The 24,162-nt window shown below is 46.0% G+C and overlaps 1 protein-coding gene across 1 annotated transcript in view; it reads left to right on the top strand.

Moving 5' to 3' along the window:
- The window catches only part of NF2 (neurofibromin 2), a 190,145-nt gene extending 172,296 nt beyond the window's left edge, over nucleotides 1-17,849 (top strand). Inside the window, 1 exon segment of the mRNA XM_033954223.1 lies at nucleotides 16,502-17,849. Within this exon segment, the coding sequence (XP_033810114.1) occupies nucleotides 16,502-16,552 (51 nt within the window). The 3' untranslated portion in view covers nucleotides 16,553-17,849.
- Nucleotides 17,850-24,162: the final 6,313 nt, after the last annotated feature.

The raw sequence follows: 24,162 nt of genomic DNA, 5'->3' as shown, positions 1-24,162 counted from the left end.
CCAGGACAAGCAGGCAGCATATTCTTGACTGATGGGTGACGGCACCGACGGAGCCCCGGTACGGACAATTTTAGAGTGATTGCACTCTAAGAACTTGGAAAGTTCTGGCATGCCGCACCGCGCACGCGCGAGTGCCTTCCCGCCCGACAGAGGCGCGCGGTCCCCAGTTTCTTAGTTTCCGCGGAGCTAAGAAGACGCGTTTTTTCAACGGCTGTTGAAAATTTTTTTGACTTACCTTCTCGCTCGCGTAAACCTTTTTGGCTTTTTGCCTGTTTCTTTTTTCTTTCATTTTTGTAAAAAAAAAAAAAAAAAAACTTTTCTTTTTTTAGTCAATTTGGCTTTTCCCCTGCGGGGCCTTCTGCCACCATCGAGGCCTCGGCCTTCGATTTGGCTGAAGCCGTCTTCACGTTCATGCCCCCTCAGCCAGGGTTTAAAAAGTGCCAGCGGTGTGCTCGGCCTATATCTCTCACGGACCCACACAACTGGTGTCTACAGTGTTTGGGTCCTGAGCATCAGGCCTCCACCTGCACCCGCTGTGCCACACTTAAAAAACGAACATTAAAAAATCGCCAAATACAACAGCGATTACTGTTCGGTGCCGAGATGTCCGATCCCGTTCCATCGACTCCGACTTCGGCACCAGTTCAGTCGGCACCCTCTTCTTCGATGCCGCGCAACACCGCACCGGCGTCCCAGCATTCAGGTAAGCCGGCTAAGAAGCCTTCCCCGCTGGAGCGTCCTCCGGTCTCGAGTGCAGTGAGTCCAATCCTGCCGACTGTGAGACGCCAGCGGAAGCGCTCCGCCCCTATCGAGGTGAGTCCCTCGACATCGGGCTCCTCATCTCCGGGGCGTCGAGCGGCACCGCAGGCACCGCAGAAGAAAAAGGCGGTACCGGTGCCATCCCTTGATGACCGTATTACGGCCATTCTCCAGGCACAGCTGAAAGAGCAATTACAACAACTCCTTCCAGCTATCCTGGCACCGAACCTTCCGGTGCCGGTCCGCACTGAGCCGGTACCGATAGTGGAACAACCTGTGCTATCGGTATCCACTCCCTCGGTACCGCTTCACTCGACCTCATCGGTATCGATGCCTGTCCTTGCACCGGAGCCGAGAGCTCAACATCAGTCGGTGCAGACTTCGGCACCGGTGCCACCGATTACATCGCCTGGCTCGGTATCGATGAGATCGGGTAAGTCGGTGCGCAAGACCCGACATGTAGAACCATCTACTCCAGAATCTCGGGACCGTTCTTCCCATGGGGAGAATCTGTGGGGAGATTCAGAGGAACCCTTTCTCTCTGAAGGAGAATGTTCCTCAGATGAGGAGGATTCTGCTGTACCTGACCCGTCCTCTAGGCATGACACTTCATCTTTCTCGACTTTTTTGAAAGATATGTGTGACTCTTTATCTATTCCTTTGGAGGCTGAGTCCAAAAAGTCTAAAGCTTTTTTGGATGCCCTTGACTTTGACCAACCACTAAAGGAATTTTTGAAGCTCCCTCTTCATGACATCTTGAGGGAGACTTTCTACAAGAATTTGGAGACTCCCTTAACGGTACCAGGGGCCCCACGTAAATTAGATTCTTTATACAAGGTAATTCCCATTCCTGGGTTCGACAAACCTCAACTTCCACACGAATCTTTACTTGTCGAATCCACCCTTAAAAAATTTTCAGGAGCCAGTGTATATGCTTCTGTACCTCCTGGCAGAGAGGGTAAAGCCATGGATAAATTTGGTAAGAGGCTCTACCAAAATGCAATGTTGGCAAATAGAGCTGGTAATTATGCGTTTCATTTTTCTTTCTACCTTAAACATCTCCTTACCACCATGGCTTCATTTGAGAAGTACCTTCCCCAAAGGAAACAACAATCCTTTCACCATTGCTTGTCGTCTCTATTTCAACTGCGTAAGTTCATGGTTAGGTCCATGTACGACACCTTCAAACTTACTTCCAGAGCGACAGCAATGTCTGTAGCAATGCGTCGCCTGGCCTGGCTTCGGGTATCTGAACTTGATGTTAATCATCAAGATCGGTTAGCCAACGCCCCGTGCCTAGGGGATGAGCTTTTTGGGGAATCCATGGACTCGACTACTCAAAAGCTCTCTGCTCATGAGACCCGCTGGGATACCCTGCTTAAAAATAAGAAAAAACCTCCCCCAGCAAGGCCTTTTAGACAACAGTCAGCCTATCAACGCCGCTTCACAGCTCGCCCATTGCCAGCAACAGCTCAGCAACCCAGGCGTCAGCGGCAGCAACAACGTCAGCCTCCCAGACAACAGCAGCAACAGCAGACTGTGAAGCCACCTCCACAGCAGAAAGCACAGCCCTTTTGACTTAATTCTCCAAAGTATAGCCAGTACTCCTATATCTGCTCTCCTGCCTCAACCTATAGGAGGTCGTCTCTCTCTGTTCCTCAGCCGGTGGGAAGTTATCACTTCGGACCAATGGGTCCTCAACATCATCCGCCACGGCTACTCTCTCAACTTTCAGACTCTTCCGCCCCAAAGCCTTCCAAAAGAGTCTGCTTTGAACAGTCCTCAATCTGCCCTTCTTATTCAGGAAGTTCAATCCCTCCTTCTTCTGAACGCTATAGAAGAAGTTCCTCTAGATCAAAAGGGGCAGGGATTCTACTCCCGTTATTTTCTAGTCCCCAAAAAAACAGGAGATCTCAGACCAATTCTAGATCTTCGCGATCTCAACAAACATCTGGTAAAGGAAAAATTCAAGATGCTTTCCTTAGCCATTCTTTATCCTCTTCTCAATCAAGACGACTGGCTATGCTCCCTCGATCTCAAAGAAGCATACACTCACATACCGATCACTGTAACCTCAAGACAATATCTCCGTTTCATGATCAATCATTGTCATTACCAATACAAGGTGCTGCCCTTCGGTCTTGCTTCCTCTCCAAGGGTGTTCACCAAATGCCTCATTGTGGTAGCTGCTTTTCTACGCTCTCACCACCTTCAGGTATTCCCTTACCTGGACGACTGGTTAATCAAGGCCACATCCGCTCAAGCAGTTCTCCTGGCCACCAACCAAACCATCCAGTTTCTGCGAATACTGGGATTCGAGATCAATCTACCCAAGTCTCATCTCATCCCCACTCAGAGACTTCAGTTCATTGGAGCAATACTGGACACACTCCTCATGAGAGCATTCCTACCATCCAATCGTCTTCAGACCCTTCAGTCTCTATGTCAGCAGGTGCTTCCACAACATTCCATCTCGGCCAAACAAATGATGATACTCTTGGGTCACATGGCATCCACAGTCCATGTCACACCCCTCGCACGTCTTCACCTGCGCACTCCTCAATGGACCCTTGCTACTCAGTGGTCCCAAGCGACGGATCCTTGCTCACGACACATATCTGTGACATTATCTCTTCGTCAGTCTCTACAATGGTGGTTGGTATCCTCAAATCTATCCAGAGGTCTTCTGTTCCATCAGCCTCCTCATCAACTAGTCATCACCACCGACGCCTCTCCTTATGCATGGGGAGCTTATTTGAACGAATTCCAGACTCAAGGTCTTTGGACAGCCCAGGAAAAGAAGCATCACATCAATTTCCTGGAACTCAGAGCGATGTTTTATGCCCTCAAGGCCTTCCAACATCTTCTCTTTCCTCAGGTCCTTCTGCTGTGCACAGACAATCAAGTGGCCATGTACTACATCAACAAGCAGGGTGGGACAGGCTCTCGCCTCTTATGCCAGGAAGCCCAGAAGATTTGGACTTGGGCCATAAATCACCATCTATTCCTGAAAGCTATCTACATTCAGGGAGAACAAAATTCCTTAGCGGACAAGCTCAGCAGAATTCTCCAGCCTCACGAGTGGACACTCGATCCTGTAACTCTACAGTCCATCTTCGCTCAATGGGGCACTCCTCAGATAGACCTTTTTGCAGCTCCTCACAATCACCAGCTGCCCCTCTTCTGCTCCAGACTCTACTCTCCTCACCGTCTGGCAGCGGATGCATTTCTCCTCGACTGGTCAAATCTGTTCCTGTATGCTTTCCCTCCTCTACCTCTCATGTTGAGAACCTTATTCAAGCTCAAGAGGGAACGAGCCACCATGATTCTGATTGCTCCGAGGTGGCCCAGGCAACATTGGTTCTCCCTTCTACTTCAACTCAGTTCCAGGGAACCTTTTCTTCTTCCTCTGTTTCCTTCTCTGCTTACACAGCATCAGGAGACCCTTCTACATCCCAACCTCCAGTCTCTGCACCTGACAGCTTTGTATCTCTCGGGCTGACCTCTCATGATACTCTTTTGTCTCAGCCTGTTCGTTCCATTCTTGATGCCTCCAGGAAACCGGCCACTTTGCAATGTTACCATCAGAAGTGGACGAGATTTTCTTCCTGGTGTCTTCTTCATCGTCTTGATCCCACTTCCCTGGCAGTGGAGACGTTGTTGGATTATTTGCTTTCTTTGTCTGACTCTGGCCTTAAGTCCTCTTCCATCAGAGTCCACCTCAGTGCCATTGCTGCTTTTCATGAGCCAGTCCATGGAAAACTCCTCTCAGCTCATCCCTTGGTGTCCAGGTTCATGCGGGGTCTTTTCAATGTGAAACCACCTCTTAAAGCCCCTCCTGTTATCTGGGATCTCAATGTGGTTCTTTCCGCCTTAATGAAGCCTCCATTTGAACCTTTGGCTACCTCTCCTTTCAAGTTTCTCACTTGGAAGGTACTTTTCCTTATTGCTCTTACCTCTGCCAGGAGGGTCAGTGAGCTTCATGCACTGGTTGCAGATCCACCTTTTACGGTTTTTCACCATGACAAGGTGGTTCTGCGTACACATCCAAAGTTTCTCCCTAAGGTTGTCTCTGAATTCCATCTCAACCAATCCATTGTTCTGCCTGTTTTTTTTCCAAAACCTCATTCTCATTCTGGGGAACAAGCTCTACATACTTTGGATTGTAAAAGGGCTCTAGCGTACTATCTAGAGCGTACGAAACCCCACAGATCAGTTCCCCAACTCTTTCTGTCCTTTGATCCGAATAAATTGGGACGTCCTGTTTCTAAACGTACGTTGTCTAATTGGCTTGCAGCGTGCATTTCATTCTGTTATGCTCAGACCGGACTGACACTGGAAGGTTCTGTCACGGCCCATAGAGTCCGAGCAATGGCAGCATCTGTAGCTTTCCTCCGTTCCACTCCTATTGAGGAAATCTGCAAGGCTGCTACTTGGTCCTCAGTTCATACTTTTACATCTCATTATTGTCTGGACACTTTCTCCAGACGGGATGGACACTTCGGCCAATCTGTTTTGCAAAATTTGTTTTCCTAATGGCCAACCTTCCCACCATCCCTCTTTTTGTTAGCTTGGAGGTCACCCATCAGTCAAGAATATGCTGCCTGCTTGTCCTGGGATAAAGCACAGTTACTTACCGTAACAGGTGTTATCCAGGGACAGCAGGCAGATATTCTTGCGTCCCTCCCACCTCCCCAGGTTGGCTTCTTAGCTGGCTTATCCTAACTGGGGACCGCGCGCCTCTGTCGGGCGGGAAGGCACTCGCGCGTGCGCGGTGCGGCATGCCAGAATTTTCCAAGTTCTTAGAGTGCAATCACTCTAAAATTGTCCGTACCGGGGCTCCGTCGGTGCCGTCACCCATCAGTCAAGAATATCTGCCTGCTGTCCCTGGATAACACCTGTTACGGTAAGTAACTGTGCTATCTGTTCGTGATCTCCTTCTTAATCATTCCTAGCATTCTGCTTACCCTTTTCGCTGCCGCTGCGCATTGTGTGGATGGCTTCATTGACTTGTCGACCAGTACTCCCAAGAATCTTTAACATCTGCAAGTTCTGAGTTACATACAAATCTGACTTAAGAACAGTTTTAAAAATATAACTTGATCTTGATCTGGGGACTGCCTGTAATTAGTTCTCGTCAGCAACATGCAATTTGTTTGATCACTCTGGTTCCTTTTTCAAAAATATTTGGTATTTATACCTGGGCTACAGTTCAAATATAGCAGTTCAAAATATAGCAGTGACTTAAAATATGAAAGCTGAAATAGCAGAAACTTAGCTGTGGTGCTGGATCGTCAGGGCTCCAATGCTGCTTTATCACACACAGGCCACTTGCATCGACCTCTCTTCCTCCTGTTTCTTCACTGCTAGTACCCAAAAGAGAATCCCTTTTTTGCTGAGAAGGCTGCATCAGGGATTTGATTTTTCTTTCAATGCGCCCATTAAATTTGGGTTTTTGCCGGGAACTTGTGACTTGGATTGGCCTCCATGAAGACGGGATGCTGGGCTAGATAGACCATTGGTCTGACCCAGGAAAGCTATTCTTATGTGAATCAAGTAAAGGACAAACAAGTCATTGTGACATCACTGATGAGGTTAACCTTTGGCGGAATGAGGCATCATGACATCACAATCTCAGCTCTGAAATGTTGCTACTCTTTGGGTTTCTGTCAGGTACTTGTGTCTTGGATTGGTCTCTGTGAAGACTAGATAGACCCAGTAAGGCTATTCTTATGTTCTTATGACAAGCAAAGGTTGGATGATCATGGGGGATGATAGAGTAAGATGGAAAGGTGATCTTTTCATGCTAAAGTGAAAAAAATTGAAATCAAAGCCAAGGGAGGTAGCCGTCCCCCTCCTCTATAGATTCTCATTATAACCAGTGTTCTTTCAGCAACACACCTGAACCTCTCTCTGTAAGGTTCTCCTAGTCGTGTTCTCTCATTGCCCTTTATCGATTCCCTGTTGTCAGCACGGCTGTGCTCATTCCATGCAGTCACTGCATTTCCCCAAACAATGCGAACAAATGCAGATGATATGTAAGACTGCACTGGCAATATCGACTGATTAGGAACAAATTACATTTTCATCAGTGCAGAGTGAAAATTAATTCCCGTGGCAGTGCTCTAATCATCTTCTTTCTGCAGGAGCAGGGAAGGAATTAATCTGAGATAAGTATGAAGTGTGTGTATTTGTGGAGAGGAAGATCTATTTGCCTGCACTTCTTAGTATCTATCAGGGTAAGGCTAGTCCTGACTAACCACGCCACAGTCCCACTCATTCATTCAATTTTCTATACCATTCTCCCAAGGGAGCTCAGAACGGTTTTACATGAATTTATTCAGGTACTCAAGCATTTTCCCTGTCTGTCCCTGCGGGTTCACAATCTATCTAATGTACCTGGGGCAATGGGGGGGTTAAGTGACTTGCACAGGGTCACAAGGAACAGTGTGGGTTTGAACCTACAATCTCAGGGTGCTGAGGCTGTAGCTTTAACCACTGCCCTACTCTAGAAATCAAAGTGTAGTAAAATGATCCAAATGAAGGACAATCCAGCCATTGTGACATCACTGATGAGGTTGGCTCTTATTGGTGGAATGAGGCATTATGATGTCATAATACCAGATCTGGGGATCAGAGGCTATAACTTTTCACTTATTCAGCTTTCTATACCGTTCTCTCAGGGGGGCTCAGAAAGATTTACATGAATTTGTTCAGGTACTCAAGCATTTTGCCCGTCTGTCCCGGGGCAATGGGGGATTAAGTGACTTGCCCAGGGTCACAAGGAGCAGTGTGGGTTTGAACCCACACAACCCCAGGGTGCTGAGGCTTTAGCTTTAACCACTATGCCACACACTCTGTTGTTTTGACCCCTTTCTGTGATACATCCAAAGTGGTGTACATTCTCTGTTTCTGGTGGGCTCACAATTGAAGTTTCTTTACCTGGGGCAAGTGAGGGTTAAGTGTCTGTCCTTTAAGATCCCCTTGAACTAACTGTGTCAGTTGGTTCCTCTGGATACTTCGTCTTCACCACCAGTCCTCACGAGCTGCCAATAGATTAGGTTTTCAAGATACCTCTAAAGATGCATGATAAAAATTTGTATGGACTAAGGTTGCCAGAAAACTGAGGAAAATGTTAAATGATAGTGGGGCCAAGACCAATCCTGTGGGATGACACGATGTAGGTAGTGCATGGATGATTTAGAGCAGTGTTTTTCAACCTTTTTACCCCTATGGACTGGCAGAAATAAAATAATTATTCTGTGGACCGGCATCGGTCCGTGGACCGGCGGTTGAAGAACACGGGGCTAAGTCGTGGGCCAGACCCCGCCCATCTCTACCCAATCTCCACCCCAGCCCCCACCCCCATAATAGTACTAATTGCACCTTGCACATCTTGTACCTCATCTGGAAGACTTCCCTCTGACGTTGCAACGTCAGAGAGAAGGCTTCCGGTTCAGGCGCAGGATGCCCGTAGGAGCCACTGCCCGTGGCTTTGTGCACTGAATCAGTTAGGAAGAGGGAGCTGGCTCGAAGAACACTGTTTTGGGCCTGATACACATGCTGGTCCTGTGGACTGGCAGAAAATTTCTGTGGACCGGCGGTTGAAGAACACTGATTTAGAGGATGGTAAGGTTTCCTTGAATAAGCACCATTTGCAGGAATGTGGTACGCCAACAAAGGGCATTAGATTGGGCTGGTGGCAAGAATCTGTCAGTGAAAAATAGCTCGTTTAGTTTAGGTTGAAACAATTTTTATTGATGCAAGCAACAGCAAATACAACACCAAAGCACCCCAAGGGTGCACAATACAAACAATGATGCTTCATATACAACAATATAACAGACTGTTACAAAAGATGAGAAACAGCAACCAAACACCCCCCCTTCCCAATCTACATGGGGCAAGCGAGACCAGTGGGGGGATGGAAAGGCACTCCGAGGCCCTGGACTCTGATGAGCCCCGAAGATGCCACATCACCTCCTCCCCCCCCCCCCCCCCACCGAACCCCACTGATCAATCCGTGACTAAGTGCCAGAACCTTTCAATTCCCCCCTACCTCCCCACCCCAATCCCCCCTCCCTCTCCCCCCAGTAGTACTCTCCACCCCGCCCCACCAGAACTCACCAATGCTCTCCCAGCCCTACAAACTGAGCGCCCAGACTAGGACACCCATCTTAAAACCGCACTGCGGCCCTTGGGATGCAAGGATTGCAGATATGGCTCCCAGATATTCAAGAACATCATCTTTCGTCTCCTAGCCCCTACGGCATCTCGTGCCTCCCAGATGGCCAACTGATGCAACTGGTTCCACCAATGCCAAAACGCCGGAGGGTTCGTTTAGCTTAAATATAGTGGAAATCTTATTTCCATAATCATTTTTTCCATCTGTGGTCACTGTTCTAGAGGAGTTCAGTGCAGTCTTATAATCCTTTATACCATCTGTATCCTTTTTCCTTTGCCTTTCAAGCTTCCTGGTCACTTTTGCTCCATTAAGGGGCCATATTATGGTTTTTTTTAGGCTCAGAAGCAGCCACTGGCACAATCTTATCCTCTACTGCAAGTTGTTTCGTAGCTCTGAAGAATGTGGTCAAGGCATATATCAAAAGGTTTGGAAAAGTTTCCAGAGAACAGGGCCATTAACAGCTGTTAACCAAATAGGCTTTGGAAATATAATTGCTTATTTCTTGGAACAAGAAGTGCCTAACACAGAATTGATGTCCCCATTAGAAGCTGTTGTGTACCACTTCCAAGTGACTCAGATTAGTGACTGTCAGACAAAGTGCTGGGCTTGATGGACACCTGGAATGCGCTCCCAGAAGAGGTGATAGGACAGGGTACAATTTTGGGTTTCAAAAAGGGATTGGATGACTTCCTGAAGGTGAAGGGGATTGAAGGATACAGATAGATGGTAACTATGCAGGACACTAAATGAATAAGGGAATTCACGATTTAGGTAAAGGATCACTTACAGGTCATGGACCTGGGGGGCCGCCGTGCGAGCGGACTGCTGGGCACGATGGACCCCTGGTCTGACCCGGCGGAGGCAATGCTTCTGTTCTTATCACTGATCTGACCCAATCCGGTATTGCATATAGCTTTTCTTTTGTATCAATCGATGTTTATTGACTATTTTACATAACATGAAAAACCCTAAACACCCTTTGCCAACTTCTTCCTCCCCCGATCCCTTGTATGAAAACAGTCTGCTTATGTTCTTACGGATTAAGGGCTCCTTTTACGAAGGTGCGCTAGCGTTTTTACCACGCGCACTGGATTAGCGCGCGCTAGCCGAAAAACTACCACCTGCTCAAGAGGAGGCGGTAGCGGTTAGCACGTGGGGCATTTTAACGCACGCTCTTCCGCGTGTTAAGGCCCTAACGTGCCTTCGTAAAAGGAGCCCTAAATGTTTTAAATCTTGAAATCTGATTTATCACTTGGTGTATATTTAATTAGAAAATTATAGCTTTTCTAAAATACACCTGTCCTTTTTTTTCTTGTATCGTCAAAAGCTGCTGCCATTCAGATTGATAAAGTTCATATCCTTTTCGTGATGATAGCTTATTCCACGAGACTGATTTCAGGACTCAGCAATTCAACCTCCTGACGTTATTCTTAAGGAATGGTGGGAGGGGTTACAGGCATTATCCCTCACCTACTTTATTAAATGTTTGATTGCATTTTTTTTTTTAAATTTAGGTATACACTGATACAGTATAAGTTATACAGTTCTATTCTTTACATATCAGATAGCAGAGAATCCAAAAACTAAATCTCTGCTGCTTACAGATTTCAAGCCTTTGGTTAAATGTCTCTGGTTATGCTAGTGTTCTTCAGTGCAAGACCTGGGGGCCAGTAGTGGCCCCTGGAGATCTCTAGGGTGACCCCCATCATCATTCTCTTTTTGTTTTCTGCCTCTCTGCCCAAGCTTGTGACAGAAAGGGAAATGTGGATTGGGGAAAGAAGCACATGCTTGGAAAGACGGCATTTTTCAATAGAAGGAAAAAAAAATGCTTGGAAGGATCCAACTCCTTATTGAAAAACTTGGAAGTCAGGCTGGAAGAGATCGTAACATAGTAGATGACGGCAGATAAAGACCATCTAGTCTGCCCAACCTGATTCAATCTAAAAATTTGTTGGGTATTTTTTCTTCTTCTTAGCTATTACTGGGCAAGAATCCAAAGCTCTGCTCGGTTCTGTTCTTAGGTTCCAACTACTGAAGTCTCCGTCAAAGCTCACTCCAGCCCATCTACACCCTCCCCGCCATTGAAGCCCTCCCCAGCCCATCCTCCACCAAACGGCCACATACAGACACAGACCATGCAAGTCTGCCAAGTCCTGGCCTTAGTCCTTCAATATTTACTATTTTTTTTCTGATTCTAGATCCTCTGTGTTCATCCCACACTTTATTGAACTCCGTCACTGTCTTCGTCTCCACCACCTCTCTCAGGAGCGCATTCCAGGCATCCACCACACTCTCCGTAAAGAAGAATTTAATTTACACACACTAGCGAGTAGTATCGTGGCCCTGCATGAGAAGGTATCCGATGGCTCTCTTTCAGTTCATTTGGATCCAAAATGGCCTCAACCAGTGGCGTAGCAAGGGCGAGAGGCGTCTGGGGCAGTGGTACCCCTCCAACACCCTCGTCTCCACCCTTCCCACTCCTGCCTGCTGCGTGCCCCCCTTCCCCATCCCTTGTACTTCTAGTTTAAGTTGCTCAAGGCAGTCAACAACATGCTCCTTGCGACCCTGTCGGCTCTCCCTCTGATGTCACTTCCTATTCGTGGCACTCAGAAGTGACGGCAGCAAGAGAGCCAGTGGAGTTGCAAAGAGCATGTTGTTGACCACTTTGAACTTCAATTAGAGGTATGGGGGAGGGGAGTGCACGTGTAGGGGGGAGGAATGGGAAGAGGCGGAAGGGGGGCAGAGAAGAGGAGGGGTTCTGGCGCTCCCACCAACATGATGCACGGGGTGGACCACCCCCTTTCCCTCCCCTACGCCACTGCCTCAACTTATGAAGCACTGAAGACCACAGGGTTACATCTGCACAAATGCTGAGCCCTGTTTCCCCCCCCCCATCCCATCAGCCAGTAATCTGAGCTAGTTATTGTTCCTGCCTGTGCAGTGGACTCAGGATCTGAATGTCTGTGTGTTTTTATGAGCAAGGTTGAAAAGGAGGCAGCAGGAGCCTCGCAGGCGTTGACCTCGAGTGACCTTTTTCACAAGGGCAAATGCCAGTTTGTCAAATGTTAAATGCTTGGTGTGAGATTCTTCAGTCTGACCGCAGCGTGTGGGCCTTCATATCTGCTGAATGCTGGTGCAAAAGAAGAGTCCTGTCTAAAGCAATTATAAGCAGAATCGTTCTGCCATGCTCATTATTTTACAAACTTTGTCAGATCTCCTTTCACGTTTTTCAGGCTAAAGAGCCTTAACCTGATTATCTCATTCTTTCATTGCCATTTTATTCCCTGCTCTGAACCTTGTCTAGTTTCTCTGGGAACCAGAATCCATTGAGCCTAGCAATTTCGGGTCACAAGTACCTGGCAGATCCCAAAAGGTAGATCATAGCTCATCTCAAGTCATACACAATAGCTTTCCCTGAGTCTACCTGCTTCATACATTCTTGTGAACTTTTTCTCAAGGAACTTGTGCAAATATCACTTGAACCTTGATGCATTAGTCATCTTGATCGTGTCCTCTGGCAGCAGGTTTGATAGAAGAACCAAAGAGAAGAACCAATAACGGCACAGAAAAGAGCAAAGTCAAGATGGGTAACAGGATTTCAGGAGTGATACTGAGGACTTACACTTTCTTTGTAGTCTCCTGCAATCCTGTTACTAGGGTTACCCTGTGGCTCCAGAAAAAAGAGGACGGACTGAGACATCTGGGTTTTACTTCCACTGAAAGCAATGTTAAGTAAAACCCGGATATCTCAATCTGTCCCCTTTTTTTTCTGGAGCCATATGGTAACCCTACCTGTTACCCTTTTTCTCTCTGGCTGTCTCCACTCTTCTCTACACAGCAGATCCAGAAGGTCATGGATTCTTAACCTTTATGTGCCATGGACACCTCTGAGAGACTGGTGAAACCTATAGACTTTTTCTCAGAAAAAAAATGTTTTTAAATTAAGAACATAAGAATAGCTTTACTGGGTCAGACCAATGGTCCATCACACCCAGTGTGTGTGGCCTGTTCTCACGGTGGCCAATCCAGGTCACTAGTACCTGGCCAAAATCCAAGGAGTAGCAACATTCCATGCTACCGATCCAGGGCAAGCAGTGGCTTCCCCAATGTTTTTCTCAATAACAGACTATGGACTTTTCCTCCAGGAACTTGTCCAAAACTTTCTTAAAATCAGCTGTGCCTCAAGCAATCTGGAGGAGCGCTACCAAGATGATGCAGGGTTTAGGTCTGTCTTACAGACTTAAAGATATATGTCCTTAAATAGAAGGTGGAGTATGTGAGAGAGAGACCTCAAATGGGTCAGTTAAATCATGAAAGGGCAAACATTTTTTTTTTCTCTGATAAGAAAGCAACTGCAGAACCAGAGATCAAGAAGTGTCTGTGGTATTAATAGTAAGACCATAAGCATAGCCTTACTAGGTCAGACCAATGGTTCATCAAGCCCCATAGCCCATTCTCACGGTGGCCAATCCAGGTCACTAATACCTGGCCAAAACCCAAGGAGTAGCAACATTCCATGCTACCAATACAGGGCCTCCTCCATGTCTTTCTCAATAACAGACTATGGATTTTTCCTCCAGGAATTTGTCCAAACCTTTCTTAAAACCAGCTAAGCTATCCGCTTTTACCACAACCTCTGGCAACGCATTCCAGAGCTTTAACTATTCTCTGAGTGAAAAAATATTTCTTTCCTATTGGTTTTAAAAGTATTTCCCTGTAACTTCATCGAGTGTCCCCTAGTCTTTGTCATTTTTGATAGAGCGAAAAATCAATCCACTTGTACCCGTTCTACTCCACTCAGGATTTTGTAGACTTCAGTCATATCTCCCCTCAGCTGTTTCTTTTCCAAGCTGAAGAGCCCTAACCTTTTTAGTCTTTCCTCATACGAGAGGCATTCCATCCCCTTTATCATCTTAGTCACTCTTCTTTGAACCTTTTCTAGCACCACTGTATCTATTTAATCCTTTGAAAAGACCTACCGGGATCCCTGAGGAAAACACTTGGTCGAAACACGGACCATGTTGGGTCCTTTCCATGGTACAAAGGTGTGGATCATCCTCATTGTTCACAGTTGTGGATTATCTTGATGGAATAATAAAGTCAACCTCAGGAACATCTGCTTCCACAGCATTTGGACTATCGTCTTTCTGTGGATTCAACGAGCCAATTTTTTGGGGGTTGACAAGGTTCTGGAGGGAGTCAAAATGTGCGATTTCCGGCTGAGAACTGTTTCTGCAATGACTAGTCGAAGTTTGTAGAGGTATCAAATAGAGGGAAAAAAATCCTTGGTTGTTTCAGATGAAGGTTGGTGGTGCTGTCGCACAACAGAGGCTGATTCTGATTTGCATTGGAAGCCAAAAGCAGCAGTAGGAAACAATTGGGCCTAATGAGGAGGGGGAGGGACAGATGGCAACTGGAGTAAATCTCTTTGGAAGAGAAAGGCCAGTATATTAAAGCCTGCATGGCTGTACTAAATTACTAGTGTGTTAACTGAGGAATAGAAACACCCTAGTCAAATAAAGATATTCTCTGAAGAAACATTGGTCCTTCTGTGCTGTTCTTGCACATAATCTTTACTTCTTGTAGGAAGGCAGATGGACAAAGCAATTAGGTCAATGAATTGCCTAGAGAGAGAACTGCTGACCCTGAAGTCACATAAGCTTCTTTTAATTTTTGATGGTGAAACTAATATTTGCATCTCCTCATTAAAGGTGCCTTTCTAGCTCGTGCAATTTTGTGATGCATGAATTAAGAACATAAGAAGTTGCCTCCGCTGAGGCAGACCATAGGTCCATCCTGCTCAGCGGTCCGCTCCCGCGGCGGCCCATCAGGCCCATTGCCTGAGCAATGGTCTATACCTATCTATACCCCCCAATCCCTTTTTCTTCTAGGAATCTATCCAAACCTTCTTTGAAACCATTTAGTGTTTTCTTGTCTACAACATCCTCTGGAAGCGCGTTCCATGTATCTACCACCCTCTGAGTGAAAAAGTACTTCCTAGCGTTTGTTCTAAACCTGTCCCCTTTCAATTTCCCCCAATGCCCCCTTGTGCTTGTGGTGCCCCTTAATTGTAACTGTTAACGTTGCATTCAGAACAAAATGTCTGATTTTTGTTACCCGTTTTGTACGATATCATCTACACTGTAATTAGTTGTTGAGGGCATTTATATCCACCTCCTCTGTTGCTGGCCTCATAGATGGCTGGTCTTCATAAAGGGCCCCTTGCTACTCTTTGGGGATTTTTAAACGGTGGGTCATCCTGATCTTTGCTTTCTGACTTGTACTTTGGGTTGCTGTGGGACGCTTTGGTTGTCCCTCCTTGCCTTCATAAAATATAGCATCACTCAGATAATATCCATCCTGTATAACAATATCTGTGACCTGAGCTAGAATTTGAGAAGAAGAGGGAGAGCCATTTATTGGAGCTTATCGAAAGGCAACTTTAACCCAGGGCTGTCTTGCAAATGATTAAAATGCAGAGTCCACATTGCCACATTTGGTAATACTATCTGCATTAGTGGCTTATCTAACCTGTAGCTATGAGCTCACCTCTGAACTGGGGGTGGAAAGGAGATATAGGTACACGATTACATAGAAACATGATGATGGCAGATAAAGGCCAGTTGGCCCATCCATTCTGCCCATCTGCAGCATCCACTATCTCCTCCTCTCCCTATTGGCTAATGCTCTTAACATTTGCATCTCCTCTTCCTATAGGCTAAGGCTCTTTACACCTGCATTGTGATGTCATAGAACTTTATGGTTATAGAAACATAGATAAAGGCCAAATGGCCCATCCAGTCTGCCCATCTGCAGTAAACATTATCTCTTCCTCTCTCTTAAGAGATCCCACGTGCCTATCCCAAGCTTTCTTGAATTCAAACACAGTCTCTGTCTCCATTACCTCTTCCAGGAGACTGTTCCATGCATCCATCACCTTTTCTGTAGATTACTCCTGAGCCTATCACTGAGGAATGTTGTCTTGGGTGGAGAGGTAACCCCCCCCCCCACCTCTAGTGCATTTACACACTAACAACTCGCTCTCCTATGTGCCATATGTGCCCTAAAGAAAACTGGGTTCTTCAAACACTACGATACCTTTTACAAAGAACTAATTCCAGTCAAGAAATACTTCTATCTAGAAATGTATCAGACCTGGCTATTTCCATTCTTAACGAAAGCTGACCCTCCATTCAAAAAGGATAAATTGTGTCACCCTTAATGTCTCAGGGGCTTCACTACCCACATTTTTCTCAGTTGAGGCTTTGTTACCTGTTAAGGGCTTTCTGGTATTTGTTTCTGCTTAGAAGAGGGTCACAGCACATGCTGTGCTGTTGCCAGACTTATTTATTTTAAAAACGTGTATTCCACTTAAAACCTGTGATAGAGATTCTTTAAGCAGTTGGAGCACAGCCGTGCATTGAAGATGTCCCTTGTGGCAGGCTGGGTTAATAAGAGGTGGGGGAAGCAATTTAAAGCGTTGAAATAGGGGCATCAAGAGTTGAAAAGGAGAATAAAACCGCTGTCTTTTTAAACAATTTTTCTTATCTATTGTAGCTCACCCTTCAGAGCACCAAATCCCGAGTGGCCTTCTTTGAAGAGTTGTAGGCTGGAGTCCTCTGACCTGAGCACGACTACTCCCATTCAGCCTCTTTGAACAGACACACCCCTTGCCAGGATCAGAGACATCTCCATCTGATCGAGATTGCTTCCACTCAGAAACACTCTCCACACGGGGAAGACAGCTCCTCCTGCATTACCAAGCTCAGGACTCTTAAGGTGCCGTCAAGTGAAAATCTCCTGTTTATCTCCCTGAATCTATATTTGTTATCTTGTTAATTCACTCTCCCTGTACGGTGCACAGCTGCATCTGTGTGATGACACCTGGCTGCTGCTTAAGCCACGGTCCCATTATCGTATTGTTTCTTCTCCTGCGTGGTTTAGTTCTGTGTGTTCCGGTTGCATGCCTGCAGGAGCACATGGACTTCCATGCAGTTGTGGCAACACCTGTACTTTGTTCTCTGAAAAAGAGAGGGGGGGAAGCGGGGCAGTACTTGGAGTACAGCTATGAGGCTGTTTTGGAATCGACATCCTCAAACTGCTCCTGAGCATTTGCAGTTCTGAGCGAACAGGAGGCTGCCTATGGTGCACAGACGGTGTCGTTGAATGCCAGAAGGGCCGGCTGCGCTGTTTTGGCAGATCTCATAGGCAAAGCTCGAACCTCTCGCCGCACAGGGTGACATGCAGACTGCAAGCACTATAAGAAATAAGAGATTGCACAGGAAACAAGCAAGTTCCCCCCCTCAATCTCTGAGACAGGAGAGGACTGTTGATCGGGCCTTGGACTGCTAGGTGCCAAGTAGAACTTGGCAGAAGCAAACGAGTGTATCCCCCTAAAAACTATTGCAAATAAATTTCTGTTAACTGTTGACGTGCTAAATGCTTGGAAGCCAGAATGATGGAGTGACATTTAAACACTAATGATCCTGGAACTGTCTCACCAGCGATTGACGTACACTGTTTGAAAGCTCTAGCATTTGGGAACAGATTTTTCAGATAAATGGCTCCAGAGCCATACTTGGTTTTAAAATGTATTTAAAAACCCTGCCTTGGACTGTACTGAATCTGTAGTTAAGGACTGGGTTTGTAGCAGTAGCAGTAGCAGGGAGAAGGACCTTTCAACTTATGGCCATAAGCTGAAAGGTGGACTGCTGGGCTCACAGAAATACAACTTTTAATACTGTGGGGTTTATACCTTGAACAGCAGAGGTTAGTTTGAAGTCCTTCACCTCAAGGAATTTACCATATGAAAAGCATCTGCTTTATCATTTTGTACCTCTTGTAATCTTTTGTAAACCGCATAGAACGTCACGGTATTTCGGTATATAAACTGTTATTATTATTATTTTTCCCTCCCTATTTAAAACACTCCACAGCCTCCAGGCAAACTGGAAGATGCATATAAAAATGTCTGGTTCCCCCCACCCCCTCATGCTGTACCACGGTGTGCTCTGTCAGTGCTGGTGCACCTCGCCAATCAGATTTGCAAGATTACTGCAATGAAGCATGCATATCAGATACATTGGCATATATTGGCCACATTAGTTGTGTGTGGTATGGCTTGGCGTGCCTCCAGGAGAGGGTTAAGAAGCACTGAGCTCTTCTTCAGCCGCCGGTAGCCATCGGCTTTTCTCCCGGCATGTGTCCTAAGTCTGCTGCTGCCCACTGTGCCATTCGCAGTAGCATTTAACAAACCCTCGTGTTTAAGGGGAGCACCCTCCGCTCTCAAGCGAGCTTGCCTTTTTCTTACAAACTGTTGAAATTTTGCCACATGCCTCTGCTTAATCGTTATTTATTTGTTTGTGAACATTTTAAGTCAAAGTGCTGTACATTGTTATTTATCTTAACTGCAGAACAAAATCCATTTAAATAAGCAGTAAAAGCAGTGGCTGTGGGCTAAAGCAAGAGCTCGCGCAAGGTCGTACATCTTTGGGACGAGCGTCCAGGTCTCGGACTTGACAGGGTTTGCTGTTAAGAGGTGAGGCAGCTCTGTGCTAGGTCATGTATCTCCATTTCCCTCTGTGCCTGGGAATAGAGATTAATTATATAACACCAACAATGTAAGCAGGATAAGTCACATTAAATGGTTTGTTTTCCCAAGGTGCCTCCACGTTGCATATGAATGTACAGGTGCGAAGCCGGTTGCTGAGTTATCTTGCATTAATCCACTGCCGTGGGCAATACAGAAGCAAAAGCCACAGACTGCCCTATAAGCCCCTCCCCCTTTTTTATTCTTATAGCCTCACTAATGTCATCAAGCATAGACTGTGAAACTAGAAAACTCAAAAAAAACCCACGCCCTCATCAAGCACAAAGCATTTGCATTTCTACACAAGCAGATAAGGCAGAAGCAGTCTTCTGTTTATATTATAGCGGGAGTTGTTTTTATAAGAACATTTTGTAAAATATTAGTCTGGGCTGTAGTGATGTCTCTGCTGCTTAATGAGAATTCTGCATTTTTATAGCTCCTTTTTGTTCTTTCATTTGATGCTGGGTGTGGCAGAGGGGTTGGGTGGCCACTGCCCTTCATGAAAGTATTTGCTCAGTGCGAGACAGAGAAACATTAATATGAAGACGCTGAGCCAGTGGCACTTCATGTTTGCGCAACTGGCGTTGAAGACAAGGTTTGTGATTGCAATGAAGGAAAATACAGGCAATTTGAAGGGCTAGATTGACTTCTAGGAGATGTTATTATATTAATCTAATCTTGGAGTGGTCATTTTCATGTTTGTTGGCTGTCTGAAAATTGCTCTTAGGGATACATGTAGCTTGTAAAGAAAACGCATTATGTTTTCAGATCCCTATGTGGCCCTTTTACAGCAAAAATCTACCTGTAGGAAAAGGAGGTGCAAGCAACTGCATATCTTGTGTACCCAAAACAGTTTTTAAAGCAGGAAGTAGGCATCTGTGGGTTAAAAGGTACCCGTAGGCAGGATTCATTTTTCACTTCATCAAAAATGATAAAGGCTAGGGGACACTTGATAAAGTTACAGGGAAATACTTTTAAAACCAATAGGAGGAAATTTTTTTTCACTTGAATAGTTAAGCTCTGGAACGCGTTTCCAGAGGATGTGGTAAGAGCGGGTAGCGTAGCTGGTTTTAAGAAAGGTTTGGACAAGTTCCTGGAGGAAAGGTCCATAGTCTGTTATTGAAAAAGACAAGGGAGAAGCCACTGCTTGGCCTGAATCGGTAGCATGGAATGTTGCTACTCTTTGGGGTTCTGGAATCTTGCTATTCTTTGAGATTCTGCCTGGAATCTTGATACCCTTTGGGGTTCTAGAATCTTTTGTTACTCTTTGGGATTCTGGAACGTTGCTACTCTTTGGGGTTCCGGAATTTTGCTATTCTTTGAGATTCTGCCTGAAATCTTGATACTCTTTGGGGTTCTACAATCTTTCTTACTCTTTGGGATTCTGGAACGTTGCTACTCTTTGGGGTTCCGGAATCTTGCTATTCTTTGAGATTCTGCCTGGAATCTTGATACTCTTTGGGGTTCTAGAATCTTTTGTTACTCTTTGGGATTCTGGAACGTTGCTACTCTTTGGGGTTCCGGAATCTTGCTATTCTTTGAGATTCTGCCTGGAATCTTGATACTCTTTGGGGTTCTAGAATCTTTTGTTACTCTATGGGATTCTGGAACGTTGCTACTCTTTGGGGTTCTGGAATCTTGCAATTCTTTGAGATTCTGCATGGAATCTTGAAACTCTTTGGGGTTTTAGAATCTTTTGTTACTTTTTGGGATTCTGGAATGTTGCTACTCTTTGGGGTTCCGGAATCTTGCTATTCTTTGGAGTTCTGTATGGAATGTTTCTACTCCTTGGGTTTTAGCCAGGTACTAGTGACCTGGATTGGCCACCGTGAGAATGGGCTTCTGGGCTTGATGAACCATTGGTCTGACTCTGTAAGGCTATTCTTATGACCTAATGGGTGCTCTTTGAAAATTGTCCACCCTCTCTTTCTGATTAGGTGCACTTTGTCCTATTTTGAATTACCTTCTTAGATGTTATGTCAAATAACATACAATATAAGCTTCCCCACCAATGTGATGCGTCGCTCATACTCACATCTAAGATGTGGATATCACACCCATACCCATCCCTCATGCAGTGTTGCAGCCTTGTAGCACAGGAACCTGCCAGTCAGTTGCAAAAGAGAAACTGCATATTATTTCAGTTTCTGATCCATTTATTCCAGAAAGGAGAGGCTGCCCAGCTGCAAGCGCCAATGTGGTATTCTTAAAAGCAGCAAAGAAACCACAGTGCTGGCTGAGAGTGACAAAATCTTTGTTCTGAAAACAGTGTGATGCTGAGGCTTCAGGAGCCTCGATATTCAGTATCTGTGTCAAGGCGATTATTCGCTATTTACATATTCTGGACAACACGATAAAATCAAGGGAGATCTAAAAAACATCTCTAAGATCAAAAACAAAACCAGTGATTCCCAAACTTATCCTGGGGGAACCCCAGCCAGTCAAATTTCAGAATAGAGAATGACACAGAGAAAAAAATCTGTCCCCGTCACCGGACCACCGTCTCCTTCACCGCCCCGTCCCCGCAGTCCCCTTCATCGCCCCGTCCCCGCCATCCCCTTCAGCACCCCAAGCCCGCAGCATCCACCCTTCCCTCTCGGCACCTCACTGCCCTTCGGCACCCCTTGCACGGTCCGTGAATCTTCCTCCCTCCCCCCTTACCTTCACGGCGCGTTTTAAGGTTTCAGACTTGTTAAAAGCCGCCGGAATGTTCGTGCAGTCGCGTGCATGTGTGGGTGGAAGCACGTACGCTCCAGCGGCTTTCAACAAAACTGAAACCTTAAAACGTGCCGTGAAGGTAAGGGGGGAGGGAGGGAGATAGATAGATTTGGGTGGGTAGGTAGGAAAGAGGGAAGGGGCTGCGCACGTTCGGTGACCGCGTGCGTTCCCTCCCTTAACTGTAGGGACAAGGCCATTCACCACTCCACTGGGCGGTGGATGGCCTTGTCCCCGTACCTGCGGTGACAACCTTTCCCCCCTCCATTGTTTTGGCGGGTTACTCGCGACTAGCCGCGGGTAACATCCACCGTGTTATTCTCTATCTCAGAATATCCACGAGATTGATTTTTCGCACACTACCTTCTTGCATGCAAATTTGTCTCAAGCGTATCCATTGTGGATAGCCTGAAAATCTCCCTGGCTGGGGAACTCCTGCTATAATCGGATCTTTATCAAATTAAAAAAGGAGGAAACATATCAAAACCAAGGAAAGCCAGCAAAATGGAAGGGGAAAAACAAGGCAGATGAAGAAAACGGTGTTACGGAAATATGTCTAAAAAATAGGAACAGTGTCCAATTGTTTTATTTTTATCTTAAAGGAGTCCCAATGCCACGTAAATCAAGAAAAGTAAGTTGCAGAGACTAAGGCCCTCTTTTACTAAGGTGCGCTAATCGAATTAGTGCGCGCTAAACGCTAACGCGTGCATGTTAGTGCTTTATCGTTTAGCGCATGCTAATTCAATTAGTGCGCCTTAGTAAAAGAGGGGGTAAAGAGATATTAGAATGGATTAAATACTGTAAAATTAAAAAGGCTAAACAGTATTAGGGCTCATAAAAAACAGCCTTAAAAGGGCCAAAACTTAATGGGACCAACTAGAACCAGAAGCTAAGCAGTAAGAGAAACATAAAGGAAACAGGCCACACTGGCACAGCACAGCTCCGTTCGAATCCAGCTGTAGAAAAATAGCCGCCGTCTGGAGACATTCATTTTAAAGTTTTTCCTGCATGTCTAAAATTGGGGACAATGATTAAAAAAAACAAAACCCTTTATTATTTATCTTTGTGAATTTTTCAGGCACAAGGAAAAGCTCATTATAGAAAGTGAAAGTGAAAGTGCAACAACGGGTAGAGCTTTGGATTCTTGCCCAGAAATAGCTAAGAAAAAAAAAAAAATATATATATATATTTTTTTTTTAAATTAGAATTGAATCGGGTTGGGCAGACTGGATGGACCATTTGGGTCTTTATCTGCCGTCATCTACTATTTTACAGTGATGATTGACAGGTGCCTTTGGTTTGGTCACGCTGAAAATATCTTTCAAAACCAAATCGTTTTATCCTTAAAAGTGGTTCTGTTCTGATCTTATCTTTTACTACGTCCCCCATGTGCAGATGCTCTTCTGCTGTCTAAATTATGTACAGTTCCCCTGACACTGTGAGGAACCTCTCTACCACTTTGTGGTGGTTTTATAGAATAACATTTTTTTCACTCTTGGCTAGCACTGTGGCTTCTTTGCTGCTCTTGGGAACATCTAATCTATTATACCACCAGTATAAATCCAGTAGCTTGGAAAACTTGCAGACTAGGGCTAGTGGCGTAGCGATAGTGAGAGGCGCCCCCACCCTTTTCTCCACTTCCCTTCCCTCCCCTCATACCTCTGTAACGTTCCTGGTGCAAACAGCAACCCCCAAGCTGCTGTGCTCACGTTAACTCTTCCTCTGGCGTCACATCCTAGGCGCGGTCCCAGAAAGTGACCTCGGAGGAAGTGCCAGTGCTGGCGCGATAGCAGGTTGGGGGTTGCTGCTTGTGCCAGGAATGTTACAGGGGAAGGGAAGCGGCGCACGCAAGGCAGTGGCAGGGCGGATAGGAAGACGGGTGCCTGCACCCTCACTGAGACGATGCCCGGAGTGGACTGTCCCCCCCCTTACTATGCCACTGAGTAGGGCTGGGTGTAGCTCAAGCCATTCTGATGTTATTCATTGCTTACCTAAGCCTCAGATGATAGCATGAACACTTTTTGCCATCTTATCCCTTCCTCTCTCATCTTGGAAGTACCCTGATCCAACAAAGACGTGCCCCACTGTGGAAGTGAGCTGATTTACAGCTTCTGTTGATCAAAATTAGCTCCCTCTGATTCTGCCTCATTCTAGAGCTAATGAAAAGCTCGAGAAACATAAGAATTGCCACTGCTGGGTCAAACCAGTGGTCCATCCTGCTCAGCAATCCGCTCACACGGCCACCCTTAGGTCAAAGACCAGTGCCCAAACTGAGACTAGCCCTACCTGCGTACGTTCTGGTTCAGCAGGAACTTGTCTAACTTTGTCTTGAATCCTTGGAGGGTGTTTTCCCCTATAACAGCTTCCGGAAGAGCGTTCCAGATTTCTACCACTCTTAAGGCCGAGATTCTCAAATAGCCACCGAAGGTTACCTGCCGCTAGGCTCCTAGATCACGCCTATCGGTGACTAACATATGGGTTTTAATTTGGTTCTAAATGGCACGATAATTGGTCACGCCATTAAAAACCAAGTAAAACCTAATCAAAACAAAGTGTTAGGTGACACTAGGTGGCCTCCCGGACTGGCGCCTAGTTCCATAGTGCCTGGCGCCGCCTCATGACGTCGAAACCTGAAAATAAGCATGTTTAGGGGCGGTGTCAGGCTTCGGCATCACCAGGCAACTCTAGTCGCGATTCAGGAAAGATCCTAGGTGCCAGAAATGTAGGCCTGTAAAAAAGCCTGGCCTATATTTCTGCTCCTTAGGAGCCGCAGTTCTGGAAGCGGTGCCCGTCGGTGATTGCCGCGCAGCAGACGCTGCTTACAGAATCCAGGCCTAAGGGCCTCGTGCATCACAGGCTTCTCCCCATTCTGTACTGGTGGGAAAAACATTTAAGAGTCAAGCTGTGCTATAGT

Source organism: Geotrypetes seraphini, chromosome 8 (assembly GCF_902459505.1).
Source record: "Geotrypetes seraphini chromosome 8, aGeoSer1.1, whole genome shotgun sequence".
Taxonomy (NCBI): Eukaryota; Metazoa; Chordata; class Amphibia; order Gymnophiona; family Dermophiidae; genus Geotrypetes; species Geotrypetes seraphini.
The sequence above is the reverse complement of the archived record's forward strand: the minus strand, read 5'-3'. Positions and strand labels throughout refer to the sequence as shown.